Source organism: Notamacropus eugenii, chromosome 1, assembly GCF_028372415.1.
Source record: "Notamacropus eugenii isolate mMacEug1 chromosome 1, mMacEug1.pri_v2, whole genome shotgun sequence".
Lineage (NCBI taxonomy): Eukaryota > Metazoa > Chordata > Mammalia > Diprotodontia > Macropodidae > Notamacropus > Notamacropus eugenii.
Genome location: NC_092872.1, coordinates 419291627 through 419315653, shown reverse-complemented (window position 1 = coordinate 419315653; position 24027 = coordinate 419291627). Strand labels below are relative to the sequence as shown.

The 24027-nt window shown below is 41.5% G+C and overlaps 1 protein-coding gene across 1 annotated transcript in view; it reads right to left on the bottom strand.

The window, feature by feature from the left end:
- Positions 1–24027, bottom strand: part of MMP24 (matrix metallopeptidase 24) — a 54142-nt gene that overhangs the window by 6867 nt on the left and 23248 nt on the right. The window contains exons 4-7 of the mRNA XM_072631348.1: positions 5404–5565; positions 3674–3885; positions 3136–3274; positions 848–1114 (exon numbers count right to left, since the gene is read on the bottom strand). Of these exons, the coding sequence (XP_072487449.1) occupies positions 848–1114; positions 3136–3274; positions 3674–3885; positions 5404–5565 (780 nt within the window). The remainder of the gene's footprint in view (positions 1–847; positions 1115–3135; positions 3275–3673; positions 3886–5403; positions 5566–24027) is intronic.

Here is a 24027-nt window from a genome sequence, read left to right as displayed (position 1 = left end):
GGAGCTTAGGGGCCTTTTGATACTCATCTCTTACTTTTTTTCACATGAGGAAGATAAGACCTAGAGAGAGAAAGGAAGTTACCCGAGGTTACAAATCCATAGATTAATTGGCCTAGCCAGTACTAGAATCTGGGTGTCATGATTCCCAGGCTTTACAGATTCAAAAGGGAAATTCTCCAGAGCTCCCACCAAAGGACTCCCACTCCTCACTCCCTCACTCCACCCCTCAAGTTCCCTAAGGGAATGACCCAGTTTGGGCTGCTTCAGTGTTCTTGGTCTCTCCCAAATGACTTCACAAAAGCTAACTGACTGACTTTGCACTAGAACTAGAAGAGAATACCACATTGTACATGGTCTGCCTTTGTGGGAGCTCAGAGGAGACTATTGTAGGCTTAGGAGTTGGGGCAGGAAGAGTGGTTTAGGAAGTCTTCCTGGAAGAGATGGCACTTGAGCTGGGCCTTGAAGGGTAGACTTGGATGGGTGAAGATTCCAGTAAGCCCAGAAAGACTCTTAGATGTTCAGAGGTGTTGTCTATATGACCTTGGTTAAATCTCATGTGCTTTTCAGTTTCCTTTTCTATAAAATGAGTGGGGAGGAAAATGAGTGGGTTGAAATAAATGGTCTCTGTGGCTCCTTCCAGTTGTGAACCCTATGAAAGCAGGGAAACCCTCACAAAGCAGTGAGCCTGAGAAATTGTTTCTTGTTTCCTGAGTTACACTGAGCTTTCCAGGGCAGAGACAGTGTACTTCTTTCCCACCATCCCCATCCTATCAAGCCCTGCCCAGAGCCCAGGGATTGGTCCAGGAGAGGCCCTGAACATGACTAGAAACCAGGTCAGGACACTTACAGCCTTCTTTGCTGATGAAGGCCCCCTGAGGGGATTGGGGTATGCCCTTCCACACAGTGATAGGTTTGGGGTATCCAGGGTCAGTCGCCCGTCTCTCCTCATTGTAGCGCCAATACCACTCCCCTTTGAAAAAGTAAGTCTTGCCCACAGGCTCCCAGCGAAGAGCTGTGTCTATGCCCTCTCGAGGCAGGCAGGTACCCAGCTCTCCCAGGCTCTGAGGGTATCCAGGCTCCACACTCACCTCCTTGAAGACCCAATATTTGTCACCTGTAAATAGAAGAACGTGGTGTCAGGAACTAGCTATTCCAGACCGACATTCTCATCCCTAAGTTCTGACTCTAGTTATGAAGAAGGGCCCTTGGGGCTTTATCCCCCAACCCAGGCAATTCAATCCCCAATGGCCTGGGAGCTCAGGAAGTCAGTGACTCCCTCCTCCTACGAAGAGGGCTATCTAGGGCACTGGAGGTAAGGGCAAGATGAGATGAGACACAAGCTCTGCCTTACAGTGCAAGGGTATAGATACAGATAATTGGGAAATCATGATGTATGACTTCGTGACTGGTCTTCTGTTGGCTCACTCTCAATTCATTTGTCACATTCATCAGTTCCACAAATATTATGCCCCAACCTTGGGCCTCCCCTCTGGCTTAGCCCATAGTTCCTTCTTAGCTGTCATTCACTCCCACAGTTTCACCTGTCACCTCTATTTATGACCCTGAACCCTATCTCTAGCCCTGTTTCCTCTGTCCTAAAGCTCTAGTTCCATAGCTCTACCTGGGTATCCCCACTAGCCCTCAGATTTCCCCTCAAACTGCCCCTGTGCTGCCTGATCTCCCACTTCCTGCTGTTGGCACACCATCCATGTCTTCTTATTACCCAGCCTCCAATCACCCTGTCATCTCAGACTCTGCCCTCTCTCTCACCCAGTTTGTTTAAAGAACACATTTCTTGGTCAAAAAGTGAGCCTACTGAAGTACATTCCTTTTGCAAAATCTCATTGGCAGTAATAATCGTGAAAATAAGTCACAATTCTAGAGTATTTTAAGAATTAAAATAAGTACTTGTAAGTACTTGCCTTATAACAAACACATTTTAGAGATAAGGAAACCTGCTCAGGGAAGGCATTTTACCAGGGTATGCAAACTAGGAAGTGAGCCTGAACCCTGGTCTCCTGCTTCCAAGTGCTCTTTCCACAATACATGAGGTAGTTCATTTCTTTTCTTGAAATCAAGATGGTCCTGGAAAATCTTGAATTCGTGTCTGTCATACTTTTGTCTAATCTTTCACCACCTTGTCTTGTTTTTTTCTTTCTTCTTTGTTTCATTCAGATTTGTCCCCTCCTCTTCACCCCGATGGATGGCCCCATCTTCCTCACTTCTCAGCTGGACTATTAACTGGCTTCCTCTTCCCTTCCCTCCTACACCTATTCACAGTCATTTTTCTTTTGTCCAGAAATGAGCATATCTCTCCCTTGCTCAGAAACTTTCAATGGCTCCCCATTGCCTTCATTTGATTAAGTCCATATACTTCAGACTGACATTTTAGACCCTCTATTATCTGGTTCCACCTTATTTTTCTAGCTTTGCCTCCCATTCCCTCTTACTCAAACCCTCCATTCCAGTCAGGCTGGTTTCCTTCATGTGCTCTGAATATGCCATGAGGCTGCCTCTGGCCTCCATGCTTTTGCCCATGCTGTGACTCTTGCTTAGAGTGCCCTCTCTCTCCATGCTCCTTTCTCCATCCTCAAATCCTACCCATAGTTCAGGGTCCTGCTCATCATCAAATAAGACAGTGTGTATGAAACATTTCATAAAATTTTAAAACACTATATAAAGCTAATCCTTATTATCATTTTCTACTAAAAAAGATGATTACTATCACTTTAGATTATTGTGAAACATTATTTCTTATTATAATGATATCCTACCTCCTCCACAGCAATCTATCCCACCTCTTGGAACCATAAAGTTGATCTCCCTTAACTACTTTGGACTTGGACTCTCTCTGACCCCAGCAGCCTGACATTTGAATATGGTTCATTATATCTTTTCTTGTTCTCTAAGAGATCCATGTGTCTAAGTCTTGTTACCCTCCATATATGTGAGCTCTCTGAGGGCAGGACACAGGTCTGCTTTTTCTATGTCTTTCCCAGATTGTTAACACCACAGTGGTATAATGGAGCACAGGACTAGGCACAAGGGGAGATTCTATAAATACTGGTTGACTTGTTCATAGTCAAGAGCATTAGGTCCACTCTTGTAAGGCTGAGGAGGAAGACACACAAATACCTTTGAAGAAGACAAATCGCCCATCAGACCGCTCGTAGGCAGCATCGATGCGAGCTGGTAATCCCTTCCAGAACTGTTCAATTTGCATGGGATAGCCCTCCTGAACCCGATTATTCCGAAGACGCCAAAACCAACGGTCCTGGGGGAAAAGGGTGGACTCTGGGGGAGGAAGCCCATGCCATCCATACCTTAGCCCCCCAACCTCCAGAAGCTCCATAGCATGGGTAAGGAAAGTCTTCATCAGAGGACCCCATCCTAACAACAATTTGTCAGATGCATCTGTGCAGTGCATTATACCTCCTAGGAGGAAAACAGGACTAGAGCTCATCTCCCCATTTTACAGATGAGGAGACTGTAGTCCAGAGAATAGAAGGCTTGGGTCAAAGTTTACACACTGAGTTAGCAGCAAAGACATGATGAGAACTAGTCAGAGGTTTTGACTCCAAGGCTAAGACTCTTACTTCCTCCCTACCTAAAGCCCAGTTTCCTGACTGGGGATGTGTTAACCACACAGGTCAGCAACCCCAGTTAGGCATACCTTGAACACAAACATCTCTCCCCGGAAGAGAGCCACAGTGTTGAAGTTGCCATCACAAATGTTGGGCTTTGTACCCGGGGTGGACGGCCGGTCTCCCAGAGGTGGCCTTGGGGGCCTGGGCTGACGCTCATGTTTCCTTTCTGGGGAGTGGATCCGGCGGGCAGGGAGTGTGGGAAGGGGTCGGGTAGGCTCCAGAGGCTCAGCAGGAGGACCTGGAGAGAGAGTGAAACTAAGGCACAAGCTTCTTAAATGAATGGAAATTCCAGCAACTCCTTAGATGAGAGCCAAGATAGCCACATTCTAGTCTTGACTTGCCCAGGTTAGCTCTGTAACTTTGGGCAAGTTTTTCTACCTCTTTGGTTGGCCTCATTATCTCCTCTGGGAAATGGAGACAATAAGCCCTTGCCTAGCAGTAGAGGTGAAATTCAAAGAACTTTCTATTCATTCTATTATCTAATTCTCACCACAACCCTGAAAGGGAAACAGGTGAGCAAAGAAAAAATGTAAAGGAAAGTCTCATCTAAAGGCTTCAGAACTCTGATTAATAGGGATAAATTGTAACTTGAGAAGACTAATGATGAAACACCTTCTTCCTCTTGACAGAGAGGTGGGCACTATAGATAAGGAAAGGGCATTCTTGGTTAGACATATGTTTGTTTTACTAGGCCAATGTGTCAATTTATTTTGTTTAATTATACTCCTAGAACAGTGGTCATTAGGAAGAGACAGCAACATAAAAGAAAAAAGACATAACTAAGACTATATATATACACATATACACATATATATATACATACACACACACACATGTGTGTTTATCCTTCTTTGCCAAAGAAGACTATACCATCAGAGAAATAATGATCTGACTTGCACTTGACTTTGTTTTGAGTGAGGGAGGGCTGTGCAGGTCACCAGCCTCACTTCTCCTCCAGAGCCATCTGAATCCAGTGACTAGATATTCGTCAGGATGACCGGAGATGACCCAGGATGAGGCAACTGGGGTTAAGTGACTTGCCCAAAGTCACACAGCTAGTGAGTGTCAAGTGTCTGAGATGAGATTTGAACTCAGGTCCTCCTGACTCCTGCACTGATGCTCTATCTACTGTACCATCTAGCTGCCACACACACACACACACACACACACACACACACACACACACACATTAAATAAAGGACATGACTTAGTCCTGGTTACATTTTTCATAAGTGGATAAGTGTATAAGCAGGATCAGATCTAAGGTCTCTTGACTCTTAGACCAGAGCTCTTTCTACTTCAAAGTCCACTCAGTCCAAGCCAGCACTGGGTATTAACAATTTCTTTTCTAGAGGTACAAGGTATCAACTCAAGTCCCTTTGTGTTTCTTACCCACCCACCCCAAACCAAGGGGACCCTGGTACTTGGAATCATAGAAGTTTAGAACCAAGAGGAACCTTAAAGGACATCCAATTCAACTTCTTCCTGAACAGGAATGCTCTTGACAACAAGGGATCATCCAGCCTCTGCCTAAAGACCTGCTTAAAGTGATGGGCAACTCACTACCACCCAAGCTTATTCTACTTTGGGGCAGCTCATAGTTGTTGGAAAAATTTTCCTTATATTGAGCTGAAATCTGTCTCTAATTTCTCCCCATGGCTCCTAGTTCTAACCTTGGTGCCTTGTAGGATAAGGCCCCACAACCGCCTGTCATGTTCTGAGGACATATTTCCCCCACAAGCTCCCTTCTACTAACCATAGATCTTCTGAATCCCCTGCAGGTCATCCTGGGGCAGTTTGAAGCTGTGTGTCTCCATGTACTGGTAGAAGGGGGCCATGATGGCACTGGGGTCATTAGAATGCTCCAGTCCCAATGCATGGCCCAGCTCATGCACAGCTACCAAGAAGAGGTCATTCCCTGCAGGGATAGATGACAGCACTGGTCAGTTACCTGTCCACCCTCCAGGGAGAGTGAGGAGAAGCTTCAGGGATCCAGCAGCAGAGCTCTGTGATTTATTCAGAGTCCTATACCTGAGGTTTGGCTGAGTGGTAGAAAAGGTGGAGCTAATCCAGAGAAAACACTTGAACCCACCCAAGTGTGGGCATCAAAGGCACAGAGGGTTATCATACAAATGGGATAACGTAGTGAAGGGCAGGTAAAGGTTTAACAACTAGCTTTCTGGGGGAGAAATGGACTCATGACACACTTTTTAGTGTAACCTGTATTACATTTCTCCATTTTCTGAAGTCTAGACAACCAACAGAACAACAAATCACAGCTCGAGTTCATAATGTTGGCCAATTTTCAGGATGTAAACGCTCACACTACAAGTTTAGCGATCCTCCTCTTTCCCTCCCACCATCTCTGCCCATTGACTTCCTGCCCACCCTCCCAGGCCAAGCTCAGCTATCCCCTTTTCCCAGATGCCTTTCTTGATTCCACAGCTGGAAGCAGTTTCTTCCTCACTTCACCTCGCAGCGCTCCCTCTATCTCTGATGCACTTTTTTTGGCTCCATAGTTTCACTGGTTCCATTGGGCATCCCCAGTGAGGAAACGCCTTCTGCCCATACCAAATCTCCAACCACACTTCAAATTGTAGTCTTAAAGGACTGACCGGGATGCTTCTGAGAAGGCAAGTGAATGGCCCATGGCTACTAGGCTAGTATGTGTCAGAGGAGGAATAGGAACCTAGGTCTTCCTGATTCTGAGACCAGCTCCTTATCCACAACTCTGAGCCACTCCTCTCACTCCTGTATTTATCACATGTAAAATTTGCATCCCCCTTAGATGTGTTTGTGTCTTATCCCCTCTACTAGGCTGGAAGCTCCTAGAGGGCAGGGCCAGGGCTTCTTTATCTATGTATACCCTCCACTGCCCAACACAGGGTTCTGCATACAGTAGGCTCTTACTAAATGTTTGTTAATAAATAAGTAGATGAAGTTTGGAGAATAGAGAAAAGCAATAAATAATGTTGATCATAAGAACGTTCTGGATTATAATTATTCATGGTCATGTCTCATTTTCCCAACTAGATGCTCTACAGCAAAAGGGCAAGGACTGATTCTACTTTGCCTTCCCCTCAACACTAAGTACTAAGCTTTGATGAATCACCACCATTCCATGAACTTCATGGAGGTTTTGTTTACTGAGTGAGCTGTCTTGTTTTCTGTCTCCTTTCAGAACACTACTCCCTTAGTCCAAGGAAACTGTGTTGAGAGAAAAGGCTATTAATAGGTAGTACTGCCCTTAACCTGAGGCAAGCAGGCCTCTGCTCCAAGTCTCACACCTCCGGGCATCCTACTCATCCTGGGCACAACAAATTAAGATAAAAATGAAATATGAATAATAAAACAAAATAATTATGAATAGCCTATATAATTAAGTGAATATTATCTTATTTGTAGGGGGTATGAGAATGACTAAATATACCTAACTTCAGCCTACCAACTGTCCTGTATTAGATGAGATAGTTCCAGATTCTGATAGCCCTGGCTCTCCCATTTGGTGAATGTACCAGAAAATGTTCCACATTCACCCAGCCTGTTCTGCTTGCCCTGAATATTCAACTAGCTTAAGAGATTGTGGGTGATCACTCGTTGCTGAATGTCACAAATCATTTGAAAGTATAATGTACACTGTTAACTGAATATGTTGTTATGGATGAGAAGTTTAACAATAACACAAATACACACCAATATACACAACAACAATGTGTAGACCAGACCTTCAGTCATCATCGTAAGATAACTACCTTGTAAGAGAAATGCAGTGTAATCAATGGCCGTTGCTGTGTTAGCAGTCAGTTGCAGTAAAAGAAAAATAACAAAACCCCTGTCTGGACAATATTGGCAGTAATATTCTGATTTCTGAGGTGAAACAACATTGCTGAATTTAGGAATCTTCTTTTGACATCTCGTGTATATTTCAGGTTTAAAACATGAAAGTATAATATATTGCAGTTTGAGAATATTGAAATATCAGTATTAGTAGTATACGCTTTATGTTCTGAGCAGTTAACGGCTTTCGATATCCTGTACTTGCTCTTAGAATTTCTAATATGTACTTTAGTAGCTGCTGAAAAATTCTAGGTACTTTTCCTAAATGCCTAATAATTCACAAAATAAGCCACAATTTCATCAAATTTGTTTTTCTACACACACCATAGTCATTAATGCTATAACTGTAGCTATAATAAACTTAAAAAATTCTCTTATCTAAAGAAGGGGTAGATTGATGGTTGCCATCAAAATGTACATACAGCCATTGCATTGTATAGCATGATGCCTTCTGTTATGTAATGTTATGCTAGAGGCTGGACAGTTTGTGTATAGATGTATATTTTAATTTATATGTTTTTAATTTTGTACTTTTGTGTCTGTATGTGTTTAAACACAGGATTAAATGCAATTTTTGAATAGAAAAATATTATTAGTAGTCTGCTATATAAATTAAGAAACTAAGTATTTAAACTAAGTTATATTTAGGAAGAAGTATTGACAACTGAAATGTAATTTCCACTTGATGTCATTTCTTTAAATTATTACTTTGATGGACTTTCTATATCTAATACAAAATGATTATTACATTAAGCATTATTGTGTCTGAAGTTTCAAAAAATAGGGCTCTATGTAATGTAAAGGTAGGAATGACATTCCATTCTCTGGTCTATTTGTACTGCTAAAACAATGAATAACATTTTTAAAAATAACCATTTAAACATTAAGGTAAGATGGAAGAAAAAAGATCTTTGAAATAATCTATATCATGAAAATTAATATCAATAAATCATCAGTAGCTTTTGTGAAGAACCTTTTCCCTGCAAAATACATCTAAATTGAGTTCCAACCTATGATAAAATTTTCATACCCTGGTTGTATTCTTTGATGTAACACAGCTGCAAAAAGTGCAGCATTTTTGGTTTTTCTTAGGATGTGTGTTTTTGGGGAGTGATAGCTGATTGTTGCTTCCAGGTGTCAGTTATCTATTGGTATTGAAAACACTTTCTGAAAATAAAGCTATGGGTATTTGGGACACGTTGAGGGACTGCAAGTAGTGAAAGTGTGTTGTCCTTTCTTCTTGAAGAGGACCATGACATCAGGGAGGCAATACCATGACATGTAAGTGATTTGGATTTAAGTGAGGAAGGGCTGTGCAAAGTCACCAGCCTCCCTTTCTTATCTGTGAGTGGTCAAGATGTCAAGAGCTTTCCTGGAATCTCTGTGGAATAGTGTTGTGAATAGCTGGGAGAATGGATAGATAGCCGAGAGGAGATGAAAAGACGTTGTTAAGAAGGTAGCGGCCATTGACACTGTCAGACATTTTAGTACTATTGACAAGCCCTGTGGTATTCACTGCGCCTTCCTAACTCCAACAGCTCATGCCATGATACTCCTCAGAGACATACATGGAGCATGGGGACATGGAGAAGTCTATCTACAACAGCTAACCTTCCTTTTCTGACCCAAGGTCCCAATGAGGGAGTTAGACTAGACTGACCTCCAGGGCTCTTTCCAATTCTGGTGGGAAGAAGGGGGAAGAGAGAACAATGGGGTTTGGGATCAGTCTAGAAACACAAGCCCAGAAGCCTGGGCTAGCTAGTTCTGCCTTTAGAAGCTGCAGTCTCGGAGAGGGGGAGAGATAGTGGTGTCCTCATGAGGTTTTGTATTTGTTTTTTTTATTTTATTGGTGAATTTTGCTTTGAAACATCATGACAAATATCTAGTACATTTCCAAATGAATTTTCCAAAATGTGCAATTCCTAAAAATAGTTAAGTAAATCAGCTTAAAGGAGTGACATTAACTGATAGTTGTGTTCAGTCATTTCAGTTGTGTCCATGTCTTCATGCCCTCATTTGGGACTTTCTTGGCATAGATACTGGAGTGGTTCGCCATTTCCTTCTCCAGCTCATTTTACAGATGAGGAACCTGAGGCAAACAGGTTTAAGTGACTCACCCAGGTCACAGAGCTACCAAATGAGTCTGATCCCAAGCTACCCCAACCATTATTAGTTTTCCATTGGTTAAAAGAAAGAATATAGTCATATATCATATGCTAGTTAACATGTTTTTGATCTGACCTTTGTTGCCATTTAAAGTTATCTTTAGGGGAGGGCAAGAGATATGTTGGGAAATGTAAGTGCTGTAAAAAAAAAAGATGTCAATAAAAACTTATTTTTAAAAAGCTGCCTATGTCATTGGAATCGTTGTGTAAAATGTCCTTTTATATTTGTCTTTAGTCCAACTGGTATCACTTAACACAGATCTTCTTATATTTGTTATAAAGTCTCCCTACCCATTGCTCCTTATGGTTTTAGTAATATTTCATCGACATAAGAATATTATTAGTAATGTTATAAACTATATAATATTTATATAATATAAATTTATAATATTATAAAATATTATAAACATATATTAATAAAATATCAGTAATACTTCATCTACATAAGAATAAGGAAAATGGTGGCACACAGAGAACCTGGCAGATGAAGAAAGTTCAGGTAAGACTGGAGAAGAAAATGATCATAAATTTCAAGGAGGAACAAACCTCAAAAGCCACATGGTCCAACACCCCCCTCCCTCCACATCACCTCCACTCCCACCTCCACCCCCCACCTCTACCCTCACTCTCAATTTTACAGATGAATAAATAGGTACTGAGGTTAAATAATTTGTCTAAGGTCACCCTGGTAGTCAGCACCAGTGATAGATTCAAAACACTGATTCACTGATTCCAAAGCTAGTGCTCTTTCCATTGTATCATGGAATTGTGTGATTAATTTGCCAGGAAGCATTTCCTACCAATGGCATCTATTCCCTGACCAGGTCCAAGATGGCAGTATTTCAGGAGTACCTACAGAATACATACATAGTACCTTCCTCTTTCCCTCTCTCCTTCTACCTCCCTAGCTTGGGCCAACTGATGCTGTTCACAAAGACAAAGAATGACCTGGGAGCTTTGCCTCTGCCCCCCAAGATGGTAGAGACTTCCTCACTATCACACCTGTGATCCTTGGGGTAGCAGTGGGTTGTTGTTAAAGGAGCATAGGATTTAGATTCAAAGACCTTGGGTTCAAATACAGACTTTAGCTACTTTACAACCTGTGTGGCTTTGGGCAAGTCATTGACTTCTGTGGACCTCAATTTCCTCATCCATAAAATGAGGGAGTTAGACTAGATTGACCTCTAGGGCTCTTTCCAATTCTAAGTATGTAATTTAATCATAATTTGTGATCAGAATATCACCCTCCCTTCTATCCTGGGCCCTTTGCACTGGTTGCTCTCAGTTTCCCACCTCGGATTCACTTCTTAGCTAGGTAACTATGAGCAAATTACTCTACCTGAATTTCCTCATTTATAAAATGGCACCTGTCATACTTACCTCATAAGTTGTTTTGAGGCTCAAAAGGGCTAATGTTTATAAAGTGTTATCATTAATGCTCAAGTTCATTGTCGTTAATATTATTGTTTGTTTCTTCTCATCTTTTCCTATGGAATTCGTCTAGAAACAGTCCTAGAACAAGTCACTATCCTATAATTATTATTGCATCTAATGTTCTGCAAACTATTGGGAAGGTGGACAAAATTACTGCTTTTTCAGCTTTTCTTGTGGTGAAGAATTAGTAGTTATAGAGGATGCTCTTTAGTTGCAGAATGGCTGAACAGGCTATGATATTTAAATGTGTTGAAATACTAATGCTCTATAAGAAGTGATGAAAGGAAAGTTTTCAGAGAAATTTGGGAAGATTTGTCTGAACTGATGCAAAGTGAAGCGAGCAGAATCAGAAGAACAACTTCTACAATGATAACAATATTATAAAGGCAAATGACTCTGAAAGATTTAGAAATTCTGGTTAGTGTAATAAACCCAGAAGACTCATTTTGAAACATGCCACCCACTTCCTGATAGAGAGCTGATGGACTCAGAATGCAGATTAAGATTTTTTCTTTGGACATGGCCAATGAAAGAATTTGTTTTGCATGAGTATACATGCTTAGAACCAGTTGTGTTTTCCTTGCTTTCTCAATTAGAAAGGATGGGGAAGGAGAAGTGGGAGGAAGAGAATTCAGAGCTAAAAATAAAAATAAAATTGAATTTAAAAAAGGAAAAAAATGAAATACTTTTCATAATTGAATAAAAGTATTGGGATGTGAGCTCATCCTCTGTAGGTTCATCTAAAGCATCTCCAGGATCAAGCTGGGCATCAAAGGTGATATGACTTCATTCTGTCCCATGCGGCTTTGATTCCTTCCCCTCAGTGCCTCAATTTTCATACCATATAGCTGGGTGATAATGACCATTTGTTAGCAATGTCTATTTTTCTCTTTGTTCTTAAATTTTTAAGGATCAATGTTACACAACCTAGTGATTTGGGGTAATAGTATTGTCCAGGATAATGCTACTAGACTAGTACAGTTTATTTACTGAATATCCAAGGGTATTTTAGGGGCAGTGGCAGCAACAGCAGTGACTGTTTCTCAGCCCACAGATTGTGGGGAGATCCAGTGGCTGACAGTATATCCCCCACCCCCACTGGAAGCAGAGAACTACATCGTCAAAGAACTCAAACGTCAAGTAAATAGCTGGGAAAAAGAGCAAAAACCAGAAAAAGAATCAGACTATAGAATTTTACTTTGGTGATAAGGAAGACCAGAATATATATATAATATATATAAGAATATATATATATATATGAATATATATATACATACACACACACACACACACACACACACATATATATGTTTGGATAACAGAAGACAACAAGTCAAAGCTCCTACATCCAAAGCCTCAAAGAAAAATATGAATTGGTCTCAGGCCATGGAAGAGCTCAAAAAGGATTTTGAAAATAAAGTAAGAGAAGTAAAAGAAAAATTGGGAACAGAAATGAGAGTGATGCAAGAAAATCATGAAAAACAAGTCAACTGCTTGCTAAAGAAGACCCATAAAAATGCTGAAGAAAATAATGCTTTAAAAAATAGACTAACCCAAATGACAAAAGAGATCCAAAAAGCCAATGAGGAGAAGAATGCCCTAAAAAGCAGAATTGGCTAGAGGGAAAAAGAAGTGCAAAAGTTCACTGAAGAAAATAATTCCTTAAAGATTAGAATGGAGCAGATGGAAGCTAATGACTCTATGAAAAATCAAGAAATCATAAAACAAAGTCAAAGGAATGAACAAATAGCAGACAATGTGAAACATCTCACTGGAAAAACAACTGACCTGGAAAATAGATTCAGGAGAGATAATTTAAAAATTATTGGACTATCTGAAAGTCATGATCAAAAAAAAAAAAAGACATCAACTTTCAACAAGTATCTTTCAAGAAATTATCAGTGAAAACTACCCTCATACTGTAGAACTAGAGGATAAAATAGATATTGAAAGAATCCATATCGCCTCCTGAAAGAGATCCAAAAAGGAAAATTCCTAGGAATATTGTAGCCAAATTCCAGAGCTTTCAGGTCAAGGAGAAAATATTGCAAGCAGCCTGAAAGAAACAATTCGAGTACTATGGAAATACAATCAGGATAATACAAGATCTAGCAACTTGTACATTAAGGGATGGAAAGGCTTGGAATATGATATTCTAGAAGTCAAAGGAATCTTTGAATTAATTAATTAATCGAAAGATTAAAACCAAGAATCACCTGCCCAGCAAAACTGAGTAAAATGCTTCAAGGGAAAAACTGGTCATTTAATGAAAAAAGAGGACTTTCAAGCATTCTTGATGAAAAGACCAGAGCCGAATAAAAAATCTGACTTTCAAACACAAGAATCAAGAGAAGCATGAAAAGGTAAACAGGAAAGTGAAATCATAAGGGACTTACTAAAGTTGAACTCTTTACATTCCTATGTGGAAAGATCATATTTGTAACTCTTGAGAATTTTTTCAGTATTAGAGTAGTTGGAGTGATTATAGACATATAGATCGAGGGCACAGGATGAGTTGAATAGAAGAAAATAAATATCTAAGAAAATAAAATTAAGGGGTGAGAGAAGAATATATTGGGAGAAAAAAGGGAGAAATAGAATGGGGCAAATTATTTCACATAAAAGAAACAAGAAGAAGCTTTTTCAAAGGAGGGGAAAAGGAAGGAGGTGAGAAAGAATAAGTGAAGCTTACTCTCATCACATTTGGCTTAAGGAGGGAATAACATGCACACTCAATTTGGTATGAAAATCTATCTTACACTATGGGAAAGTAGGAGGAAGGGAATAAGTGGGGGTTGGTGGAATGCTAGAAGGGAAGGCAAATGGGAGGAGGGGTTAATTAGAAGTAAACACTTTTGAGGAGAGATAGGGTCAAAAGAGACAACAGAATAAATAGGGGGCAGGATAGGTTGGAGGGAAATATAGTTAGTCTTTCACAATATGACTGTTATGGAGGTGTTTTGCATAACTACAACCTATATTGAACTGCTTGCCTTCTCAGTGGGGATGAGTGGGGAGGGAGAAAGGGAGAGCAGTTGGAACTCAAAGTTTTATAAACAAATGTTAAAAACTGTTTTTCTACTCAACTGGGAAATAAGATATACAAGCAATGGGCTATAGAAACTATCTTGCCCTACAAGAAAACAGAGGGGAAGGTGATAAGAGAAAGGAGGGAAGACTGGGGGAAGGGGTAATAAGAATGCATACTATCTTGGAGTGAGCAGAGGGGAGAGATGGGGAGAAAATTTGGAACTCAATATCTTGTGGAAGTGTCCGTTGAAAAAAAATAAATTGTAAAAAAATTTATGAAGGATAGTAAGCTTCTAGTAAATAATACTAGCCATCAGGCTGAAGATTCAACAGATGCTAATTTTTTGCACCTTTTATTAGATGTGTTGCAAAATTTCTACTGTTTCCTTAAATTATTTGCACTGATGAGAAAGTTTGAACTCCTTCAGGATGACCCATCTGAAATTCTAAGTGGTGAAGATCAAGTCCTGAATGACCAACACAAACTCCTTCATTTTTGTAAAGAATCTATATCATCAATAATTTGATCAACTCCTCATAGACATCATGATGATGATGATGATGATGTGTGTTCTTCAATGACATTCTGATGTGCAGTGGTGTCACCTTGGCAAAACCCTCTCCTATAGGCAGATGGGTAATGAAGGAGATAGCTGGACCCGGAGTCAGGAAGACTCAAGTTCAAATCTGGTCTCGGACACTTACTAGCTGTGTGACCCTGGACAAGTCATTCAAACTTTGTCTACTTCAGTTTCCTTAAATGTAAAACAAGAATATTAATGTCACCTGCCTCACAGGGTTGTTATGAGATAATATTTTTTTTGGAGGGGGGAAAGCAAGGCAGTTGGGGTTAAATGACTTGCCCAAGGTCCCATAGCTAATAAGTGTGGTGTCTGAGGCTGGATTTGAACTCGATGAGATAATATTTTTAAAGGGCTTAGCACAGTGCCTATTTTGCCTAGTAGGCACTTAATAAATGCTTCCTGCATTCTCTCCTTGAGCATCTGCAGCAGAACTGCCTGTTCTCAAAGGAAGAGAAATGTAAATTCAAGTAAGAAGGATCCAATATGAAGGGCTGAACATGGATTCTGAGGGTGAGATATGTGGTTGCTGTTCATTCTTTGGTCTCCAAGAGGATCAATGACATCAGGATGATGTCTTGACTTGCATGTGAATTGGAATTAAGTGAAGCAAAGCTGAGCCAAGTTATCAGCCTCACTCTCTCCTCCAAAGTCACTGGAGTCCAATCGGAAGACAAAGGAAGGTCCAGGATGCGGTGGGTGACCTTGGCCTTTCTATGTTAAGGTTTTTCCCAGATAAGTTTGTCTGAAGCAACACCCATTCAGTGACTAAGGGTTAGGTAAGAATTGAGACAAAAGATGGCCTAGTTTACTGGTCTAGTTTACTATCACAAAAGTAGAAATCTGGAAGGGGATGACCCTCAGAGTTTCTCCCAGAAAAGGAAACAATTGCTATTTACACTTATTCTAAGCCATCAAAATGAGAGACCCGAGGCTTGGACTGGGGGCAATTATTGCCCATTCAGCGAAAGCCAGAGTGATTTTGGGTTTAAAGGCCATGGTTGAGTTGCTCCATTTGAATCACAATGGGTTTTTTAAAAGTCTGTTTTTTCAGAGCTATATTTCAAGAAATCATAAATGAAAACTGTGCAGGGTTAAAAGCAAATTGTCCCATTTTTTTGAAAACAAAACTAAATAATCTAGCCACCAAACCTCAAAATATCTTAGGTGGGCTATGAATAGACCCTTGGAAGGTGGAAGTAGAGCTGTGGCTGGGATCCCCCATGTCTATAAAAGGCCTCCAAATATTTCTGAGAGTCCTGGTTTAGTGTCACCACTTTATCTCATGCTTTTCCATCTTAGGATCATGACAGCTTGCTTTATCTGGTTCAGATTCTATAACCAGTAGAAGGCAAATTCCTGGAGGAGACTCTTTCATGTTTATCTTTGTGTCACTAGCACCTTGTACAGTGCTTATTAATTCATAAAATATAAATTAATATTTTTTTTTAAAAAAGTAACTGAATTGGAAGGGATCCTAGAGAGCACGACTCTTCTTTAGAGCTAGGAAGGGATTTGTACATGTCTGCAAAAGTAGAAAATAGTGGAGCCAGGATTCAGCTCCAAACTCTCTGGCTTCAAATCTATTCCCTTGCCACTACATCCCTGACCAAGCCCTTCTTTGGGACTCCTGCTATGGAGAAGACTTTTAGGGAATTATAAAGGGGATTCTGCACGGTGGGGTCTGTGCTAACATACCCAGGCCCGTGAAAAAACCTTTTTTCTTAGAAACAGAAATTAGGATTATTGAGCTTAGAGCCCCCAGTGAGTATTTGCTCATTTTCTACTCCAACTTGCTCATTTCACAGATAAGAACATCAAAGCTCATCCAAGCCAACCCCTCCCCTAATATATTTTAGCTTTGGGTGCATTTTCAAGAAAATTACTCTCATCTTCCCCAAAACTATATGATTTGAGAAAATGAACTGCATTTGAGGCTTGACACCGTTGAGATTTGGGGTATTGTACCCCAAAATACCCACACACCAGGTCCTGCTTGAATGAATTCGACACAAGCCTTCTTAAAGCCAAAGAAAAACAAAGTTTATTAAAGATTCGCCACACTGGGTTGACTCTTAAGGAGCCTAAGCATTTGGAATGCTTGTATTAACAAATGGACCAGATAGAATCTCAGATAGAGTCTGAGCTGTATTGAATCTGAGCACCTTCATGAAGACCAGATGGAACTTAAATACAGAAAAAGACTGAGGGAAGAATCCACTTGTTGTCAAGTAGTCTGGGATCCCAGGGATGGTATGGATAGATCAAACCCAGGGAGGATCCAAAATCCAGGCTGGGCAACTTAGACTTCAAGAGAATGCTAAGTAGTCGGGAATATAAAAAGGATGCTAGGATCAAAGAAAGAGAATGCTAAAAGGTGATAAGATAGGGAGTATCCAGGCTGGGAGAAATGGACGGGGAATCCAAGGAGCCCCCACTCACCCAAGGCCAGACTTTCCAGGGTCCTTCAGACAAATGTGACAAAAGTCCTCCCGATTCAAGAGAAAAAGGTCTTGGCTTGGGCTTGTACCCCATCAACACCATCACTTGCAAAAGAGTTTATCCATAGCAGTCTATTTGAGTCACAAAAATCTGAATCATTTCCCAAGAATTCCCCAACTCAACCAGCAACAGATAAAGGCATTTTTTAGCCAGTTTCTCTTTAGGACTGTATGGAGAAATGATCAGGCCTCTGTAATTACTGAAAAGTCTTTTCATTGAAATAAAAAGAAAAAGCCCATTCTCCTGCTACCTATTCAACGATCATCAAGTCTGTGAGCAATGAACATTTACCGAGTGCCATGTAATCTTGGAAGTCCCAGCCTCTAAGTTTACTTTGATCAGGTTTCATCTTGGGGGCTATCCTGAAAATTGTGTCCTCTGCTTACATCACTCAAACTCAGCATTACCCTAGAAAAACCTCAGAAAAGAAATCAAAGATACCTCGTGTGTAGGTCCCCATAGATGTAAATAAAGAGTTCCGAGGTTCTATATAAGCACTCAAGGTAACAGCAGCCTTTATTCCACCTCACAGAAAATGTAGAAAATACAAAAAGGTCTCATAGTAGTTCCTAAACAATCCAATTTTCCTCTCTCTCTCTCTCTCTCTCTTTCTTTCTCTCTGTCTCTGTCTCTGTCTCTCTCTCACCTTTGATGCCCTTTGGTCTGGCTTCGGAACGGGGAAAAAAACAAGACAGCTGAGTCTTTGATGAAGAATCGTTACTAAGTACTGTGGTGGGTTCTTGGAAAAACAGAACAAAAACAGCAGCCCCTGGCCCTGAAGAGCTTCCATTCTATTGGAATGGGGGAAGGGAAACAGTGTGCGATCAAATCTGGAGGATACAAAGTAAATTGAGAAGGAGGGAGCAGAAAACCAGAAGGAATTAGAAGTGGCTTCCCAGAAGAGATAGCACCTCGGCTGAACATTAAAAGAAGACAAGGGTTTTGGATACATTAATGTGTATAAAGACTGAAGTCCCCAAGTACAAGGACAGTGGTGGGGACGTAGAAGAAGACTGCGAGGGAAGTTCTTTAAGAAGGGAGAGTGACCTGAAAGCTGTTAATATATCCACCACAGGGATTTGGACTAGATGGCATGGGCTAAATTAAGTGATCCTCAAAGAAGGAGAGGTTGCTGAGTGATGAGTGGCAGAGGGAGGGTCTGGAAGTGGCAGTTGGGAGCAAGGAGTAAGCCTCTCCACAGCTACATGTGTCATAGGACACGACAGAAGAAGCAACCAGCCCTGGAGAGGGTGACCAGGTGCCTTCTGGAGACAGCCAGTTACTCATGAGGGTAAGAAGGTGAGAAGGATAGGGTAAAAGTCATCTACAATGAAGGGCAGTTTGCTAATAATAGAGCAGAGTTCCCAAAGGGCACAAAGGAAAGACCAGAAAAAGGAAGAAAAGGTCTGGGAATGAGCTAGATGTAGAAGAGGATTTAGTCCAGACAATCTCACACCTACATTTCTGTTGTTTAGTTGTTTTTCAGTTGTGTCTGACTTTCTGTGACCCCATTTGGGGTTTTCTTGGCAAAGATACTAGAACGGTTTGCCATTTCCTTCTCCAACTCATTTTACAGATGAGGAAACTGAGACAAACAGGGTTAAGTGATTGTCCAGATTTGTAAGTGTCTGAGGCCAGATTTGAACTCATGAAGATGAGTCTTCCTGACTCCAGACTGAGCACTCTGTGCACTATGGTGCCACCAAGCCCCCTTTACAATTACACATATCTGACTGAATCACTGAAATGATGTTATAAAAGCAATAGGCCTCCGTGGTCAAGCTATTGGTAAGACCATTTCTCCTCATCAAAAGGAGTGGAAGTGTCTCTACAGCTGCATAAAATGTGAATCTAGAGCTGAAAGAGATTTCAGAGTTCAGCTGACAAATGCGGTAACACGAGTCACCACACATAGGAAATGACGAATTAGTGACGAATTTGGACTCAGGTCTTGTAACTCCAAATTCAGCCCTCTCTGCACTACATCACACTGCCTGTGGTCAAGTTTACGTCCCCTTGGTGTGTATCACATTTTGGCATGACTGTAGTTGACTCTCCACATTGTTTTAAGTTGCTCTAATCTGATGACCAGTCACAGAGCAGCATCCCCAGGGAGTGGAGGCAGGACAGCCACTAGTTCCTAACATAGTGTGACAGGTGGTGGAGACAGGGCTAGACATGGAATCAGGAGAACCTGGGTTCAGGTCCCACCTTTGACACTGACCAGCTGTGAGATCCTGGACAAGTCACTTAATCTCTGAGTCTCCATTCTCTCTCTCTCTCTCTCTAAAAGGGGTTAATAATATCAACTATCCCTATCTTACAGAGTTGTTCTGAGGTTCGAATGAGATAACTTAAGTGCTACAAAAACTTTTTGTGGGGGCGGGATGAGGGGTGGATCTGTGATTTTATCCATGTAGGAGTTTCTCATAGCAACAAAGAATACAGAACAGCAACTGTTCTGTAATTTAAGGGTCAGTGTGGGGGCCCTGAGAGGTTAAACCACTTGCCCAGTGTCATACAGACCATGTGTCAGAGGAAGGATTTGAACTCAGCTCTTTTAGACTCCTAAGTCAGTGTTCTACACTACCTCCCTGCAAATGTGAAAGTAATAAGTAAATTTCAGTTATCATCATCATGGTAGTATGGTCTAGTGGATAGATAGCTGACCTCATGTGGAAGCAATGAACATAAGCCTGGACTGACTCTGCGAGGCAATGAAGATAGAAGAGTGGGTTATGGGGTCACAAAGAATCTGGTATGACTGAACAACAAAGCTGACTTCAGATCTAGGAAGACCTGTGTTCAAATCCTAACTCCAACATTTACTGGCTACGTGACTTGGGCAAGTCAATTAACTTATCAATGCTCTAGCTCAGTGGTGTCCAACTCAAATTGAAAAGGGACTCAGAATTGATGGAGTCTGAAGGTAGATCAAAGCACCCTTTTTTTTTTACTTTATTTTTTGGGGGTTTTGTGGGGGGGGGGCTGGTCTATATTCTCCTTCACAACATGACTAATATGGAGATATATTTTGTATGATTGCACATGTACAACCTATATCAAATTGCCTTCTCAGGGAGGGGTAAAGGGAGGGAGAGAATTTGGAACTCAAAATTTTTTTAAAAGTGTTAAAAATTGTCTTTACACGTAATTGGGAAAAAATAAAATATTTATTAAAAGAAAAAAAAAGGGACCACTAAACCATAAGGATCCCTGCAGCAGTATATTGATTTAGAAAACCACATACGAACATTACTTATGTTCTATTGTATTTTTATTTATTTTGTAAAATATTTTCCAGTTATATTCTAATCTGGTTCAGGCAGCACTCCAGAATATTGTGGGAGGAAGACCTAAGGGGACACATACACTCTAGACAGCTCTCTCAGAGTGTAAGTCGCAGAGAAGGTGCCAATATGCATTGGTAGAGGAATTTCCCTATATCCATGAGAGTTCCCTATATCCATGAAATCACAGATCCAGTCCCTCTCCCTATTATTACCATTAGGACAACTGCTTGGCTCTTCTGCATCTTGGAAAGTTTGGCAGTAACAATAGGATCTACCACTTTTTAAAGCTGGGAAGGAGAGAGCATCTTGCAAGGGTAAGTAACAAGCAATTATAAGTCAAATGAATAGCCAGCCACAGATCCCCGAGAGGAATCTTTGCAGGTAGAAATCCAAATCTGGCTGAGCATAAGAAACCTCCGGATAGACTGACTTTCCAAGAAGCTAACAGAGGAATCCTAGTGTTAGCGACAGGGGTGGGGGCAAGCTCAGGAGAGGAACATCTCATACTCCCTGTATCACTACGGCAACAGAAGGTGTTTGAATCAACTCTGCTCTGGACTGCATTGGTTTCAGTGCCAGCTCGATCCTTCCACAGGTATATTAGAGAGTGGGGAAGGGGCAGCTGGGAAGGCTCTGAGAATCTGACAGCAATAACTGTGATGGTCTAGGGTTTTCCCTTTCTGCCTCCTCTTTTGCCTTTCTGTTGCCAGCACTTAAGCACAGCGTTGAGCATACAGCAGGCATCTGCCTAATAAATGTTTAGGGTAGCTAGGTGGTGCAGTGGATAGAGCGCCAGGAGTCAGGAAGACTCATCTTCTTGAGTTCAAATCTGGCCTCAGACACTTCCTAGATATGTGACCCTGGGCAAGTCACTTACCCCTGTTTGCCTCAGTTTCCTCATCTATATAATGAGTTGGAGAAGGAAGTGGCAAACCACTCCAGTATCTCTGCCAAGAAAAACCTAAAGGGAGTCACAGAGAGTCAGACACGACTGAACAGCAGCAACAAATAAATTTTTATTGACTAATTGATTGCACATGATCTCTGAGGAAGGCAGTCTTTCAGAAGCTTTTCTGGCGTGTCATCTTTCCCTGAAAGTTTTGTATGTCCTGAGACTCAGGACACAGAGTATTTATATTTAGAAGGAAATCTGAACAGAGCTTAAGCTTATATAAATGCCCAGCTGTGACCATGTCCATGACAGACTCTGAAACACAGGACGCCTTCCCATTGTTCAGGTAGTAAACTCAGTGGCCAATAGATTCCACCTCCCTTTGTCACTGGTCATCCTATCAGTCCTTGCTTTGTGGCGCATACCCCAACCCAGACCCATACCTGCCTCCACTCTTGGCTTAAAGATATAAAGAAATCCCTGGTGAAGGAAATTTGATTCCCACAGACCCAGGGGTTATGTCCAATGAGCTTAGAAAGGTATGAGTTAGAAGAGTGTATTTGAAGGCCAGCCTACAACCTTCCTGCTTTGATCAGGGACAATCTTTCTTCAAGAACAGCCTATTCAGACCAGACTCCAGGGCCAGGGAGAAGAATGTCACCCACCACCTTGTGGGTTCCATGAAGCATGTGCTGGTGGTCACAGCATGGAGATCTCTTCACCAGAAGGAAAGCAGTTTGGGTGAGGCTGGAAATCAGGGCAGAGTGACACATGGCATTCTCATATATATATATATATATATATGCATAAAGTGTATTTGGGGACTCATAGGGCTCCCTGAGACCCTTTTTAAGGGGACCACAGGTTCAAAACTAGTTTTAGAGTAATTCGAAGACATTTTAATTTGTAATACAGTAACTTTTAGTAGATATAATCCATATGAACAGAAGCTCTTTGTGGGTAAGAGGGTTTCTTAATAATTTTTAAGAGTGTGAAGGGTTCTGAGACCCCAAAGCCTGAGAAGCACTACTGGGACAGCCCAGCTTCCCGCCTAGCCCTTTACTGCCACCCCTGACTTGGCCTCCTGCCAGTAGCCTCTCAACCCTCAGCCTAGTGGGAAGCCATTGGGGTTTGACCCTGCCTTTGTCTCCTCTGCCACCTTCTACCTCCGGAAAGTTCCTCCTTGCTGCTTTCATCTGATGAGTGTCACTATGTATAAGACACTATGCTGAGGACAGAAAGCCAAAACCAAATGAACAGCTCCTGGATTTGACAAGCTTATAGATAGTAAAAGCTGACAAACCATGCCTTACATAGTGTTTTCAATGGAGTCTCCTGACAACCCAGTAAGGTAGGTGCTAAAGATATCTCCCCATTTTACAGGCAGCTGGGGGTGTAGTGAGCAGAACGCTGGGCCTGAAGTCAGGAAAACCTGAGTTCAAATCCAGTCACAGTCACTTACTAGCTGTGTGACCCTGGGCAAGTCACTTCATCTCTGTTTGCCTCAGTTTCCTCGTCTTAAAATAAGCTGGAGAAGGAAATGGCAGACCACTCCAGTATCTTTGCCAAGAAAATCCCAAATGATATCACAAACAGTCAGGTACGACTAAAACAACTGAACAACAACAAATGTCCCAGGGCTGTTGTGAGGACCAGTCGAAATATCTGTAGTGTGTAGCATGCTGCCTGACACACAGTAGAGGTTACATAAATGTTACCTATTATTATGACAGGAGGGGGAGCTAGAGATCAGTGTCCAAAGTGAGGCCTGAGCCTGGGAATTTCTTTTTTCCTTCCTTCCTTCCTTCCTTCCTCTCTTTCACAAGGTAATCAGAGTGAAGTGACTTGCTCAGGCTCATACAGTTAGTGAATGTCAAGTGGCTGAGGTCAGATTTGAACTCCAGTCTTCCTGACTCCAGGGGCCAGTGCTCTATCCACTGCACCATCTAGCTGCCCCCAAGCGTAGGAATTTCTTTTTCTTTTCTTTCTTTCTTTTTTTTTTGCAAGGCAAAAAAGGGGTTAAGTGACTCATCCAGGGTCACATAGCTAGTAAGTATCAAGGAAATATTTCCCAATCAGGAAATAGTTGTTGAATGAACAAACAGTGGCATCTCAGGCTCCAGTTCAAATACTCCTAAATGTTTTAGGTCAGAACTCAGCACTAAGAATTCTGTTCCTGCATCAACCTGTGACCCCTTCAGCATTAGCCACCCCTCTCTTCTCACTCTACAAATCACAACCTCACCTCACACTGTCTATTCCCTGGTGATGCTTCTCCAGATAATTCTGTAAGTTCTCTGTAGAGGATACACCCAACATGTTCTAATGACTATTTCCTCAGTATCACTGTAGCACTCAGGTTATTATTCATCACTATACAACCAGTGCGTAGCCTTGGCAGGCCATATAGGAAGCTTCCTAGAGGATATCTTTCACAATACTCTCAACATGCTAATTGTGGCTGGCAGCATGCTGGAGCCGACATGCACCCATTCTGCACCTTTCCCTTCAGGTCACTGGCAGTTTTCATTCTTAGAATCATATATTCATTGCTAGAAGGGACCAGAGGCCACCCAGTTTGACCCCCTCACTTCACAGATGAGGAAAGTAAGGCCCAGGGTGATCAAGTAATTTGTCCAACGTCAC